Genomic DNA, 13,558 nt, shown 5'->3' with positions numbered 1-13,558 from the left:
CTTTTGAATGATTTGAGGGAACCCAATCGTTTGTCATGTGGACCTCAACATCGATCACCTTTGGCAGGAAACATCAATTGGATGATCTGAGGAACCTTTTAGACCACATCTTGGCCATTAGCTTCAATTACAGAGTTCATGGCCCTTCCTCTGCGTTTCCTGAGCATAGCATTGCATGCCTGATCTTGCTTCAATTGGATGTCAGGCAATGCGTTGCCTACGTGCTCCATATCTTCTGGCCGCGATGGAAGGAAGACTACATCTCGTCGCTGCAGCTGCGTTCAAAGGCGCTGCCAGACGCACACCAACTGGCCAATATCGACATTGGTCAAATGCATTCCCGGATTCGTTGGCGTGTCCCGAGATGCTGTGCTAAGAACGGCGTCAGGATTGCTATAACGAATCAGCCACAAGCAACGTCTGTGAAACCCTTCACCATCAGTTGAAGTCAGGGTTTCAACGGGGGAAGTATGTCTGGTGTCCCAGCCTGAAATTCCCCAACAAATTCCTCAAAAATAGCCAGTGGATCAAAATAACGTAATTTCACTTTTGTTTGCTATTTGCTCACTGCATATAAATATTTTAGCCGCTTCAAATTACTCCTGGCAGCGGCAGTTCTTTCGCCTCTTTATATCTCCCTCTTCATTTTGCTACTGCAGCTGCAGCATCTATGCTGCTCTCTCGCATTCTCTCTCTCTCTATCTCTCGCTCGTGCTCGGCTCAGCAGCAGCCCGAGCTTATATCGCTTCTTTCGTTCTCTCTCTCGCTTGCATAAGGGCACGGGCAATTCGGTCCGCCTGCCCTCTTTCAGTCTTTAATTGATCGTCATCATTATCGCATTCACGTTCTACCGTCTTGATCTATCACCCACTTCTCTCGGACATTTCATCGCTTTGATTTGATCAACCTGCACCTCTCGCACCTCTCGCCCCATATAAACACATAAACTATATCGAATCCGCTCGCCTACTTATTTTAACAGCTAGTGAAAAAGCTCGCTAGCTCAACACTTGGACTACAGAAAATTCATTCGCATCGAATCTAATTAGTTTCTTGGAGATTGGCACACCCCCATCCTTGAACAATTATATTGAGGAAAACGCTCCTCGATCAAACAATATTATTTGATGCATAGTTTTGCGACTGAACAGAAACATTTGTAGAGTTATTAAGAAAACATCTTTGTATTTTAATTAAGCGGTACATCGTAAGAAGAATGTTTATTAAATGACGCATTATCTGATTTTGAAGTATCCATAGAACTACTTTTATCAATAAATCTCTGTACATCTAAAAGGCTACTCATTTTTTGGACCAAAGGTCCCTCCTTTTGGTCCTTCGGCGTATTTTCGAATGGATGTTCAGCACCACTCTTCTCAACGTAATTGTTGTAAGGGTTAATACTCGTCTTCTTTTGTATTGATGGAACAAAAGGTGCTCCGTTTAATGCTCCCTTAAACAAGTATTGCATGTGATCTTGTTGACTATGAGTTTGTGACAATATGGAAGGAGTTGAAGTTTTGTTTTGATTATCATAAGTAAAATCATTGTTAATTAATTGAATTCCATTATATAAAAACGGTGCCCATTGTGATAAAGGAGTTATGGTCGTATTTGAGTGATCTTTGGGAAAAAATGTGTAGTGGTGTTGGAGATAAAATTGCGGTTGTATATTTCTTAGTAGCATTAAAATGACATTATTGAAAGAGTTCGATTGGTCGATGGAGCCAAAACCATTTGGATTTTTGGAATGGCTTATAATATTGTGGTTGCTAAATTTATCAGATCTCTTTGGTGGTAAATCCGACATTCCGTGATCATACTGATATCGGCGATTGTTCATATTGATCTCTTTAAGTGTTTCATCGGTATCGGCTTGCACGAATGCATTTATAATATTGTTGGTCATTGTCTCATTATTATGATCGGCACATATATGGTTTTTGCGGTTTACAATTCTACCCATTGATTGTGCTGGAAAAAGCGAAGAGGACTCGGGATATTTTCCTACAACACCGTCAGCAGGACGAAACTTATTATTTTTTAACGCATCTCCTTGTAGCGTTCCAAAAATGATTGTATAAGCAGTAATTATCACTAACATTTTTTAAATAGTGTAATATATGTATGTTTTTATTTTATTACACGCAACAACTGACTTTCTTTCATGCGTGCTGAATATTTATACATTTTTGAACACTTTATAAAAAGCTTAAAAAAACTATTTCCCATGATATCATTGTTAATGCAAAAAAAAAACAACTTTCAAAATTAATTTCTACGCTCCGAATTGTATATACACTTAAAATTTAGACGCCCAATAAAACTATATACTTTTAAACAGTATTTTAAGCTAATTTCATGAGTACAATGTGAATTTTAGTTAGGTAGTCTTTAGAAACAAATTTGTTTATGTAAAATTATTTGGCATTATCGATTTTCCAACGTAATTCCAATGTAATCTGATTTGTATGATATATTTGACTAGTATGGCGGCGATACAGACTAACATACATACATATGTATGTATATATAAACATCGCTAGACCTGATTGTCATTCTATAACGAACAAATACAAACGCTTGGCCCATTTCACAAAACTCTCCTCCAAGGTATAGACGTATGAAAGCTCAACAAAAGTAGAAATGAATTTATCTTGATTTTGGTGAAGGGATTAAAAAAAATAACATGATTGAAATTTTTTTATAATTGTCTTTTGCCAACACATTATAAGCATGAGTAATAGTACGCAAGGCATGTACAATATAAGGCAGTGCAACTCTCCAGGTAGCATATATTATAAATAAATAAATATAAATATAATGGTTTTTTTTTAAAGTTTGTTAAGGTAAGATTTATGTAAAATCCGTATCGCTTCAAAGATTGTAGCTACTTACATAGTCAGTGAGATATTAGAAATTGATAAGGCACAACATTTTTAACAGCTAAGAAATTTTGAATTAAATGACCAGATTGGACATGTCATGGTGTGATGGTGTGATCTTACAGCCATGGACCACTTCTTCGTCGCTCTCTGGGAGCCGATTTATCCAGAGATCACGCGGCGCTTGTAAATCCGCGAATCCGCCGAATCGGGATTCAAATATTCAATAAAGCTTCATCTGTGAGATACTCAGTTCCTCACAATAGCTTCCATGGATCGTATTTCACCAGACTTCAAGAAGAGACTACTAAATAGAGCTAGCATGAAACAAACCTGTAAACTAGTGTTTGGTAGCCGTCTCCAGTGCTATAAGTCGAAGATCTTTGGCACTATATGTGCAAGAACCATGCTCACCATCGTCAAGTCTAGCCAAATTGTACTTTTAAACTATACACCTGCCGATTCTTTAACGCTCTGCAGCTACCAGTTTTATTCACTCGCTCACACTGCTTGCTTTTTCCATTTTATTATATCTGGTCTCACCGTACCCATAGTTGGTTGGACTATTATCACATAGTTTACATAAAAATGGTAGTACTACCGCATCTTCTAAAAGCACCCTGATGTTGAGATTATGTACCTACATTATTTTGATTATAACCACTGGATGTCCGGATTAAAACAATAATAGCCAAAGACCAAACCGAACAATAGACAAGTGGCATGAGCCACATGAATTTTCTGGGTATTCAAAGAATACGAACACTGAATTCATATCTATGTACATTGAACTAAATTTAACAATTGAAGAAACCATTTTGATCAAAAAGATGAAAAACCAGCGAAAGCTGAAACTTACCGAAGTACTGAGGGACGGACCATATCCTGACGTCTATAGGAATCAAGTTGATTTCCTAATATAAGTGAACAATAAAAACAATAAATGATTTGTTTATCGGTTTTCCGCTGTTTTATTTTTATCTTTACAGGTACTTTCACGTAAAAAAATACATTCAGCAAAGAAAAACCAGCCCTAGAGTTAATCGCGGTACACGTGTCGCGACATTACCTACCAGTACCATACCTGGTACTCTAGTATATACTAGCGGTTTACGCCAATTGTGTTAGCTTTGACGGTGTCGTGGAGGCAACTGCATACTTCATAGTTAGTAAATAAAATTGTTCTTTTCAAATTAAGAAAAAATAACACTTTAATCAGGGACCGCAAATAACTATTTTTTTTTCTGCCGAAAAAAACATCCATTTATTATAACCGCACAGAAGAATTAAAAATACCTTTAGACTAAGAATAACACTACCCGACACGATTTTTCCTCAAGGAACCAAACCCATTTTTTTTTACAGATTTTGGGTTTTGAAATTGTTTGATAACAATTTTTTTCTACGGCAGAACAATACTTTACTAATTAATACATAAAATATAGAGGGGGCACAGCATATAATTTTCGACTGTTGTTCTGCCGTAGATAAAAAACATAATTCTTTAAATTGTAAGGCCCCGTATCAATCAGAAAAGGTCGGTTTGGTTACTTGAGGAAAAAAAGAGTTCGATTTTTTTCGAGTAGTGTTCCATGTCACCAAAATATTTAAATTGTAAGTTTTAAGGACAATCTTCGGTGATAATAATTATTTATATTAACTATTATTAATAATTATCCATAATAATTGTACAGTCACTTCGCTAGACTTTAATGTTAATCCTAACGAATTAATTTGAAGTATAATGAAGCTAAAATATTTACACTGTAAAGGATGATAGTTAAGATCACTCTATCTCTCTAATGCTCTCTATTATTGTACTCACTAACTCTTGCATGGTGAATAGCTCGTATGCCTAGAGTCCCATAAAGCGCATTGCAAATACTTGAAATCAGTTTTATAATATACTGAACGCACTCCACACCGTGTCTTTCGTTTTTGTTGCTGGTTCCCAAATAAGTAATCAAATTATTAATAATAATAAATAATAAATAAAATAATAATTTTATTAATTAGTAATATATTAGCTTGGCTCTTGCCTAACAATAACTATGTTTTCAGTTCTATTTTTTTTGATCCAACATAATTATTATTGATAATTATTAATAAAAGTTCATAAAAATAATTATTATCTCCGAAGATTATCCTTAAAAATTAAAAATTCTTTTTATTGTTTGACTTTTAAAATATATCTTAGTGATTAGGCCCGCTTCAAAAGTTAAATAAAAAATGTATTTTAAAGAAATATATCAGTCATCATTGTATAAAAAGCTATGACACCAAACACCGGGGCTCCGTTACTTACGTGATTTGGCGGCGGTGCGTCAAAACAGGCCTAAATCTGCGTGGCGTGGCGTTTTTTTGTTTGACCAACAAATTTGTTTTCTGTTTTTTCAAGTGGACACCCCCCACAATTCTGTTCTTTGTTATTCAATAAAACTATACAATTTATTTTAATTTTTAGTTTAATGTTTGGGAGTAGCTACCACGAAAAGAAAATACAAATTGTTGGGTAAATATACATTAAAAAAAATTTAATTCGTCGGTTTTTTCAAATAATATTGAAACTTGGAAACTAGTTCATATTGATAATAAGGTATTTTAATTTTTTTTTTACTGTTAAAAAATTAACGATTGGTGAAAACGAGAAGTTCAGCTGAGGTTGATATATTTAGTTAACTAGTTCGCAAAAACTTGTGCAGGTTTTTTACTGCCAATAACTGATTATTGACGATATGAGTGTTATCAATATATTTGCAATAGATTTCAACAATTACACTGGTCAACACGATTTTTCCTCAAGGAACAAAACCAACTTTTTATAAAAGATTTGGGGCTTAGAAATGGTTTGATGATATTTTTTTTTTTCTATGGCAGAACTTTTTGTTGAAAAATTTTTGAAAACTGGTATTTTTTTTTAAGCTTTTTTCAGAGGTAGCGATAGTTTTTTTCACCTAACTTTAGTACCTTATGTCTGGTTGTAAAGAACTTTGCTATTTTGAAAAGATAATTAAAACAGCTAGAAGTTAAGCCTTCCCAATTGGCAGTTGAGCCCGCAACCTTCCAAAAGGTATTCTTTTCTCATTTTTTCCATATTTTAGGTTTGGTTAACGAATTTTAGCTTCAAAGTCTCTCCATAGATTTTAATGAGCGATACCTTAAACGACGCCAAATTAATGCATCTATACACAAAAAAATAGAAAACACAGGATATAATTTTTTTTCGACTTTTCCTGAGTTTTTAAAGACAAAATTTCGTAAAAAATACCGCACAAAAATCATCATTTTTGCATTTCAATGCTTTATATTTCCCAGACGGTAAGCTGTAATCACAAAGTGTTTAGGCTTAACTTCTAGCTGTTTTAATTATCTTTTCAAAATAGCAAAGTTCTTTACAACCAGACGTAAGATACTAGAGTTATGTAAAAAAAACAAGCGCTAACTCTGAAAAAAAGCTTAAAAAAAAATACCAGACTTCAAAAATTCTTCAAAAAAAAGTTCTGCAATAGAAAAAAAACCATAATTCTTTAAAAAACTTTAAATCCTCATATCTATCAGAAAAAGTCGGTTTGGATACTTGAGGAAAAAAAAGTTCGGTTTTGTCGAGTAGTGTTATCCAACTCATTCAGCAAAAAAATTTTTTTTAATTTTCTTGATTATAATTTTTTGTAAAATTCGGTAGCAACATCCAATCAAATAAAAATAAAATCATATAAATTAATATTAAATCCAAGGTAAGGGGGTGTCCCGTTTGAATTACGTTTTTGTTTGGCCCAGCCTAATATATATATATGTAATCGCAATTATGTGGATAATTTTTAGAAAATGGGCAGAATAGAGATGGCTAAAACATTAAGAGAGAGAGCCAGACTGAGCGGTAGTTTTCTAGTTTACACCTATGTACTTCTAAACTTCCGTTTTATCTTTCTAGATAAAAGTAAAGTTTCTCACTCGCTCCGTCTGGGGGATAGACAGATTAGGGATTAGTGGCTGGGTCAGACAAGGATTAATGTTTTGTTTACTCTGGGTACAATAATGATCCTATCGGACCATGTTTCTGCATGCAGATATAATCCTTTTTATGATACTATGTTTTCGGTTTTTTCATATCCTTAAAATTGTTGTTGCCGCAGATTTGAGTCGTTTGAAAAATCGGACAAACATATTAGGTATGTGTTTTCCGCTATTGATATGAACTGGTCAAGAAATATTTCCTTCTGTCTATTACATACATACATATATCCAAATACAACTAATGTAGCCCTATACTCTTTTAATATCGGGTATAATCATGGGATAACACGATTTTATTTCTGAAACATGACAACAGATTTATGAAGTATCTCACCAAATAAATAATCATACCTTTATCACTATCATAGTTGATTCTCTAAAATTAATGTTTTTTAACTCTAATCCGATAGTCTATATGGTACCCAAATTATATATAAATTAAAGAACATTGCATGTTTTTTGTATATTAATCATAGATCCAGATGGACACTTGAAAACTTCAGTCGCACTTCCACCTTGAGCTACAAGCCAACCCAATCTGAAAAAAAAATGTTTATAATACAATGAATACAATAAAAAAAAAGAGATAATCATACAAATTTTGGTATATCATTTATTTTGTAACACGGTACCAGCGGCACGCTTAAAGCTCACATTCAAGAATATGATTTACAAATTTTGAGAATGCTGTATTTTTTCACATGGTCTTCAAAAAGCGGGAAAACCGCTGATGAAGCCAAATAGATAGATGATGATATATGATTGTTTTTAATATATTTTCCCATATTTAGTGAGCTCAATCTCTTTTTTGCACCATTTCATTCTCAGCCTATCAAGCAGGCTCGAGTTCTCACATTCACTTTGCGTTTTCATTTTCAGCAAAAAGTCATACTTTTTATTTCAAGGCGGAATTCACAGAAGTCGATTTATTTACAAAAATTTCTGTTGTTACCCCCACGCGTTAGTCCCAGCTCACACAAAAAGTCCTCTATTAAACAGAGATTTACCAATAAAAAAATCGGGCTGCCACGGCGGTTGGGAGGAATTCACTATTCGTTGCTGCCCAGACCAATTTTTTCAGAACCAATTTTGAGTTTGGTTTAAAAAAAAAAATATTTATAAAAAGGGCACATCCTGTATCAGATTTTCAGTTTCATTTGTTGTGCTCAAATAATCCATAATCTTTTTTGTCTAAGGAACTTGAATTGGTTCAGGTAATTTGTTTTCTTTACTGTTATGGCTTGTTTATATTCCTAAAATTGTTATTCTTATTGACTTTTTGTAGTGTTAAAATCAATTTAAATTTAATGAAATGAAGAAAAGTGTTTTACATTATATTAAAATTGAATGGCGTCACAAAATTCAAATAAACTACAAGCCAGAGTAAGCGCCCTAAAAAATATCGTATACAAATTGATCGAATTTAACACTCCTTGGTTTCAACAACTATCAACCAATCTAGATTACAATTTTGTTTGATTTTTTTTATTGATTTTAATGAGTTTTCAGAATAAGCTGCGTTATCCCAACATTTGATAGTTATTGTTCGTTTATCTTTTCCGATGAAACGGCTCAATACTGTTCCGGTAGTTCTAGACATTAAATACAAACTCACAACAACTATAACTATATTTTTCATCAAAACCAGGAACTCTAAGTTTTTATGGAAAAAACGTCAACACTAAACACCAAAATAAAATGCGAAAGCTGCTTGACAGAAAAAACTCCTTTTTGTGATCACATCTATTTTTTCATTTTCTAATTAAGATTCGTTTTGTAACAATTGAGGTAACAATTTGTTGAGGCGTTGATTCACCCTTCTACACCTGTTTTTGCTAAGACAGGGTAAGACACACTCGCTCTTCTGGTAGATAAATTAGACTTAAACAAAATTTTCCTTATCATCTTCACACATCTCTTCTCGTTGCATCTCGTGGTATAGACTTCCACCAAATTATTAAGTTTTCTGTTATATTTTTCAAAACTTGTGGTTTTTTTGTATGGAACATTTAAATTAAGTCTTGAAAATTAATTATTCAGGCCGGCTTCGGCTTTCACTTACTTTTGCGTTTTACTTTTTCAGCCAAAATACATTTACTGCTGCTATACCCATGCGTTAGGCCAGCTCATACAAAAAGGCCTCCGTTGTGTTTAACAGAGATTTGAATTATTGATAAGCAAATCTGGCTGCCACATCTATCCGGACGAATTCACTATTTGTTGTTGCACAGACCAATTTATTCAGATACGATTTTGAGGTTGGTTTAAATAAAATTCATGTCAATGCATCAATAAGTCATCTATTTTTTTCTTTTTGCAATTAATATTCGTTTTGTTGTATAAAAAGCCGTTTACTTTTCATATCGGCAGTTTTAGAACCGAAAAAATGTTTGCGTTTTCCGAATTCGGGAGCGCTTAACTTTCCGTTTTGGAAAGTATATCTGAAATTATTTGCGAAAGTAAAAACCGGAACCTGCCTATATACAATTATGTGGGTTGTGTTTTGCAAATCCCTAGACAAAACGAGCGTGAGCGAATTCGCTCCCAAGCGAATTCCCAAAGCACAACAGCAAGCACGACCGATGGCGAATTAAGACATCTGCACAAAGCAGATCGAGAAGAGAGAGGCCGAGAGAGTTTCGATCCAGCTGCCGACGTGAGAGGGTTGGGGAAAGAGACCAGACGACGAACGACGCTTAAATTCTATTTCTTGTACCAAATACTATATTTCAACATTTATTAAACTTACTATTAAACCAAAACCCCCACATTTTGGAGGCTCGTCCCGGATTTGAGCGGAAAATTTTTAAGGAACGCGTGGTGGAATTAAGCAAAAATTTATAAGTTACGGTACGACGACGGCGGTACAAGTTACGGAGCTTGAGAACAAACAAAAAAACGACGTGGAAATTTAATAAAGCGGAGAAAATAAAATAGACAATTTTTTTTTATTTCTTCAAAATGACATGTTTAAACGATTTAATTCCAAAAAGCCTTCGACGGGCAACGAAGTCAAGCATTGGTGCATTGCACAAATTCGTGTATGAACAAGAAGGAGACCGGAAAAACCGAAGTCGGTTGCGCGATTTTAGTGGTTTCGAATACGACGAAGACGACGCCAGATTTGCAGCAAAGCGCGTATATATGGGCATATCCGCGGGTCGCGAACGTACGTTCGCACGCTTTTAATGCACAAAAAAGATAGAAAACGAAAACTTTCCAAGACTTTTTTTCTGCGTTTCAATAGCATTTTGTTAGCTCTATGCTTAGTGCAAATGATGGGATTCATCGAGTTTTAGATTTTAAAATAATTTAAAAAAACATGCGGTCGCGAACGTACGAAAAATAGAAGTCGACTTTGACTAAATCTAGAAAAATGCAATTATCTGCGAATTGGAACGGAATATTCTAAAACGATAAATTGACTTTAAAAGAGGATTAATGTATCTTTCTATAAAGTATATTCACATAAAATTATCTCCATTGGTTTAAAAAAAATTAAATTAAGTACCGGTCGCGAACGTACGGGTCGCGAACGTACGATTTTTCCATATGTATTTTAAATTTTTTCTCCTTACGTTTCCCCTTGAATCAGTTCATATTTCATTTAAAACCAACTTATTACTCCATTTTATGTACGTAATAACATTTATAGTAAGAAGAGAAAATTGTATTTAAAATGAAAAAAATGAGCTGCTTTTTCGCGCAATTCATTAAACTTTTGTGGATCGCTTTTAATTTTATTGAGATATCGGGTCTGTTTTTCACTTGTTTTAGCCATCTACGAATATTTATATGCGTGTTAAACAATTAAAAGTAAAAGTAACAAATAAAAAAAAAAAATTAAGGTCGCGAACGTACGCTACTTCGAAAATCAAAACAAAAAGTTTGGTTAATAGTAACCCCAAAGTTTTTTTATATTTAAAATAGTTACACAAAACTTACTTTACACATGCAGTTTCACCCACCTGCTTGCATTCAATGCGAAGCAATTACAATAAAATGATGTTTTCGGTCGCGAACGTACGATTAGAACATAGATAAGAAGCAAAATAAAAATTAACCATTAACTGAAGATTTTTTCGGTCTCTTTGCATTTTTCTCTTCTTAACAGATTGCAATAGAGAAATTGGGTAGAAAGAGTGCAAACATATCAGATGTTTTGCATGCAAAATAATTAAATATAAAAATGCCTTTAAAAAAAGCCAAAAGTGAAGAAATCACATTTTTCAAGTTTTCAGGCAAATTTTCTCATGAAAACCACTGAGATATGCCATAAAACCATGGCATTATGAAAATTTGGACATTTCTTTATAAGAATACACAAAAAAATACGATGATTATGAACATTTTATTTTTCGGTCCTGGTTGACCATTCGGCGGATAAGCACATATACAAGCAAAGCTACATTGTTACATTGAACATAAATCACAATGCAGAAAATATGGCAATCCATATCTTTAGGAATCTGATGGAAGGAGAGCTGCTGCAAAACAACAACGACGATGAGGACAACGATGAAGACGACACTGATAAAGAGGACAACGAAGAGGGAATAGACGAAAACGAAGATCAAGAGAACGATGCAGAAGCTGTGCTTGAGAGACGCGGGAGTGAGCGAGAAAGCTATAACAACATGCACACAAGAAAGATCCCAACAACAAGTCGACAAAGGAATAGAGAACGAAGCAACGAGCAAAGGCAGAACTACGATGAGCAGGCCGCACCCCGTTTTGCCATAAGTTTTCGCGATATAGAAGAGTCTATCCGAGTGTTCGATGACTCTGATGATATGGCTGTCGAAGAATGGATACAAGATTTCGAGGAACAGGCAGAGTTCATGCGTTGGACAGATTTGCAAAAACCTATTTTCGCAAAGAAGTCGCTAAAGGGCATTGCACGACTATTTGTTTTGAGTGAAAAACATTTGAACTCATGGACAACGTTGAAGAACGCGCTATTGAACGAATTCAAGTCGAAAATCAGTAGCAAACAAATACACATGCAGCTCAACGAGAGTAAACGACGACCCAAAGAGAGTGTTTTGGAATATTTTTATCGCATGAGAGATATTGCTTCGGGAGGCAATGTGGAAAACGACGCACTTATGCAATACGTGATTGACGGTGTTGACGAGACGGCATTAAATAAAACAATTTTATATGGCGCAAAAATGATGAGTGACTTTAAAAACAAATTAAATGAATATGAGAAAATTACCGAGAAATTGAAAAAGAGTGATAAAATTGGAAGAGATAAAAAGTTGCAGTTTGGACAAAATAATACACAGGTTGGCAAAAAAGACATAGTTTGTTTCAACTGTGGAGAGAAGGGACATTTGTCTAACAGTTGCGCCAACAAAGGAAAAGGAAGAAAGTGCTTCAAATGTAATCAGTTTGGGCACATATTTAAAAATTGCAAGGAAAATAGTGAAAAACAAAACGATGAAAAACAAAACATGCGCGTAGTTTCAAATAAAACTGAATTAACGTCTAAAGAAGTTTCGATTAAAAATGCAAAGTGTATGGCATTATTTGACATTGGCAGTAAATTTAACATTATACGTGAAGATTTATACGACGAACTGCGTATGCCAAAATTAAAAGACTGCAGAGTGTGTTTGGTCGGTTTCGGAAGTGAGAGCAAAGCTGACAATATCAAGCCGATTGGTCAGGTGAACCATAGCATACATATTGACAATGAAGAATATGGTTAAACTTTTATGTTGTTGCTGCAAGATTCATGGACATAAAACTGATAATAGGGGAAGAGCTTTTTTTGCACGCAGAAATATCGTTTAATCGCAATGGAGTGAAATTGAGTAAAATGCCAAATGAAAATAAAGAAGATCCTTATGACGAATCGTGCATAATGAGAATCGACGTAGCGGTAGACAATTCTCAGCTGAACATAAGCAACGCGGTAAACGAGTTTACACAAAGCAAAGTACGCGAAATTATATCGACGTATAAACCGGAAAAATCAAAAACTACGAATGTTGAAATGAAAATAATTTTAAAAGACGAAACGCCAATATTTTCGCGGCCACGGCGATTTGCAATAAATGAAACATGCATCATAGAAGACCAGATCGACGAGTGGCTGCAGAAAAAGTTCACGAGTTCGGTTGTATTGGTGATAAAGAGCGACGGCACGCCACGTCTATGCATTGACTTTAGACGTATCAATAAAGTCATCATAAAAGATCATTTCCCGTTGCCGTTAATAGATGACCAGCTAGATCGTTTGCAAGACGCTGCAATATTCAGTACAATTGACTTGAAGAATGGGTTCTTCCATGTTCCTGTAGCCGAAGAGAGTAGGAAGTACACCTCATTTGTGACGCAAAGCGGCCAGTACCAGTTCCGCAAGGTGCCGTTTGGTATGTCGAATTCTCCCGGAGTATTCCAAAGGCACATTGGTGCAATTTTTCGACAGCTGACTAGAAAAGGAATAGCACTTCCATATGTTGACGACATAATCATTCAAGCCAAAGACGAGCAAGAAGCATTGACAAATCTGAAAGAAGTTCTCAAAACGTGTGAAGAGTATGGGCTTGAGCTGAATTTTAAAAAGTGTCATTTCTTGCAAACACGAATCCAGTTTCTTGGCCATATCATCGAAAATAAAAAGCTGTTTCCGACCCCGTTGAAGATTG

At 34.8% G+C, this 13,558-nt stretch overlaps 2 protein-coding genes across 7 annotated transcripts in view; one reads left to right on the top strand and one right to left on the bottom strand.

Annotated features, from left to right (window-relative positions):
• The window catches only part of LOC121404273 (MATH and LRR domain-containing protein PFE0570w-like), a 20,368-nt gene extending 6,810 nt beyond the window's left edge, over positions 1-13,558 (top strand). For 2 of the 3 annotated variants that reach the window (XM_041593637.1, XM_041593636.1), the window contains 2 exons: positions 8,983-9,157; positions 11,014-13,558. In XM_041593637.1, coding sequence (XP_041449571.1) covers positions 11,345-12,616 — 1,272 coding nt within the window. In that variant the 5' untranslated portion in view covers positions 8,983-9,157; positions 11,014-11,344 and the 3' untranslated portion in view covers positions 12,617-13,558. Of the gene's footprint in view, positions 1-8,508; positions 9,158-11,013 lie in introns of those variants that run through there. The other variant, XM_041593638.1, reaches the window with a different exon arrangement.
• Positions 7,251-13,558, bottom strand: part of LOC111072103 (neprilysin-4) — a 45,839-nt gene continuing 39,531 nt past the window's right edge. For all 4 annotated transcript variants that reach the window (XM_041593632.1, XM_041593633.1, XM_041593634.1 and 1 more), the window contains one exon: positions 7,251-7,437. In XM_041593632.1, the coding sequence (XP_041449566.1) occupies positions 7,338-7,437 (100 nt within the window). In that variant the 3' untranslated portion in view covers positions 7,251-7,337. The remainder of the gene's footprint in view (positions 7,438-13,558) is intronic.

This window comes from Drosophila obscura, unplaced genomic scaffold (genome assembly GCF_018151105.1).
Source record: "Drosophila obscura isolate BZ-5 IFL unplaced genomic scaffold, ASM1815110v1 contig_192, whole genome shotgun sequence".
Lineage (NCBI taxonomy): Eukaryota > Metazoa > Arthropoda > Insecta > Diptera > Drosophilidae > Drosophila > Drosophila obscura.
Note: the sequence above shows the minus strand (reverse complement) of the source record. Positions and strands in the feature narration are given on the sequence as shown.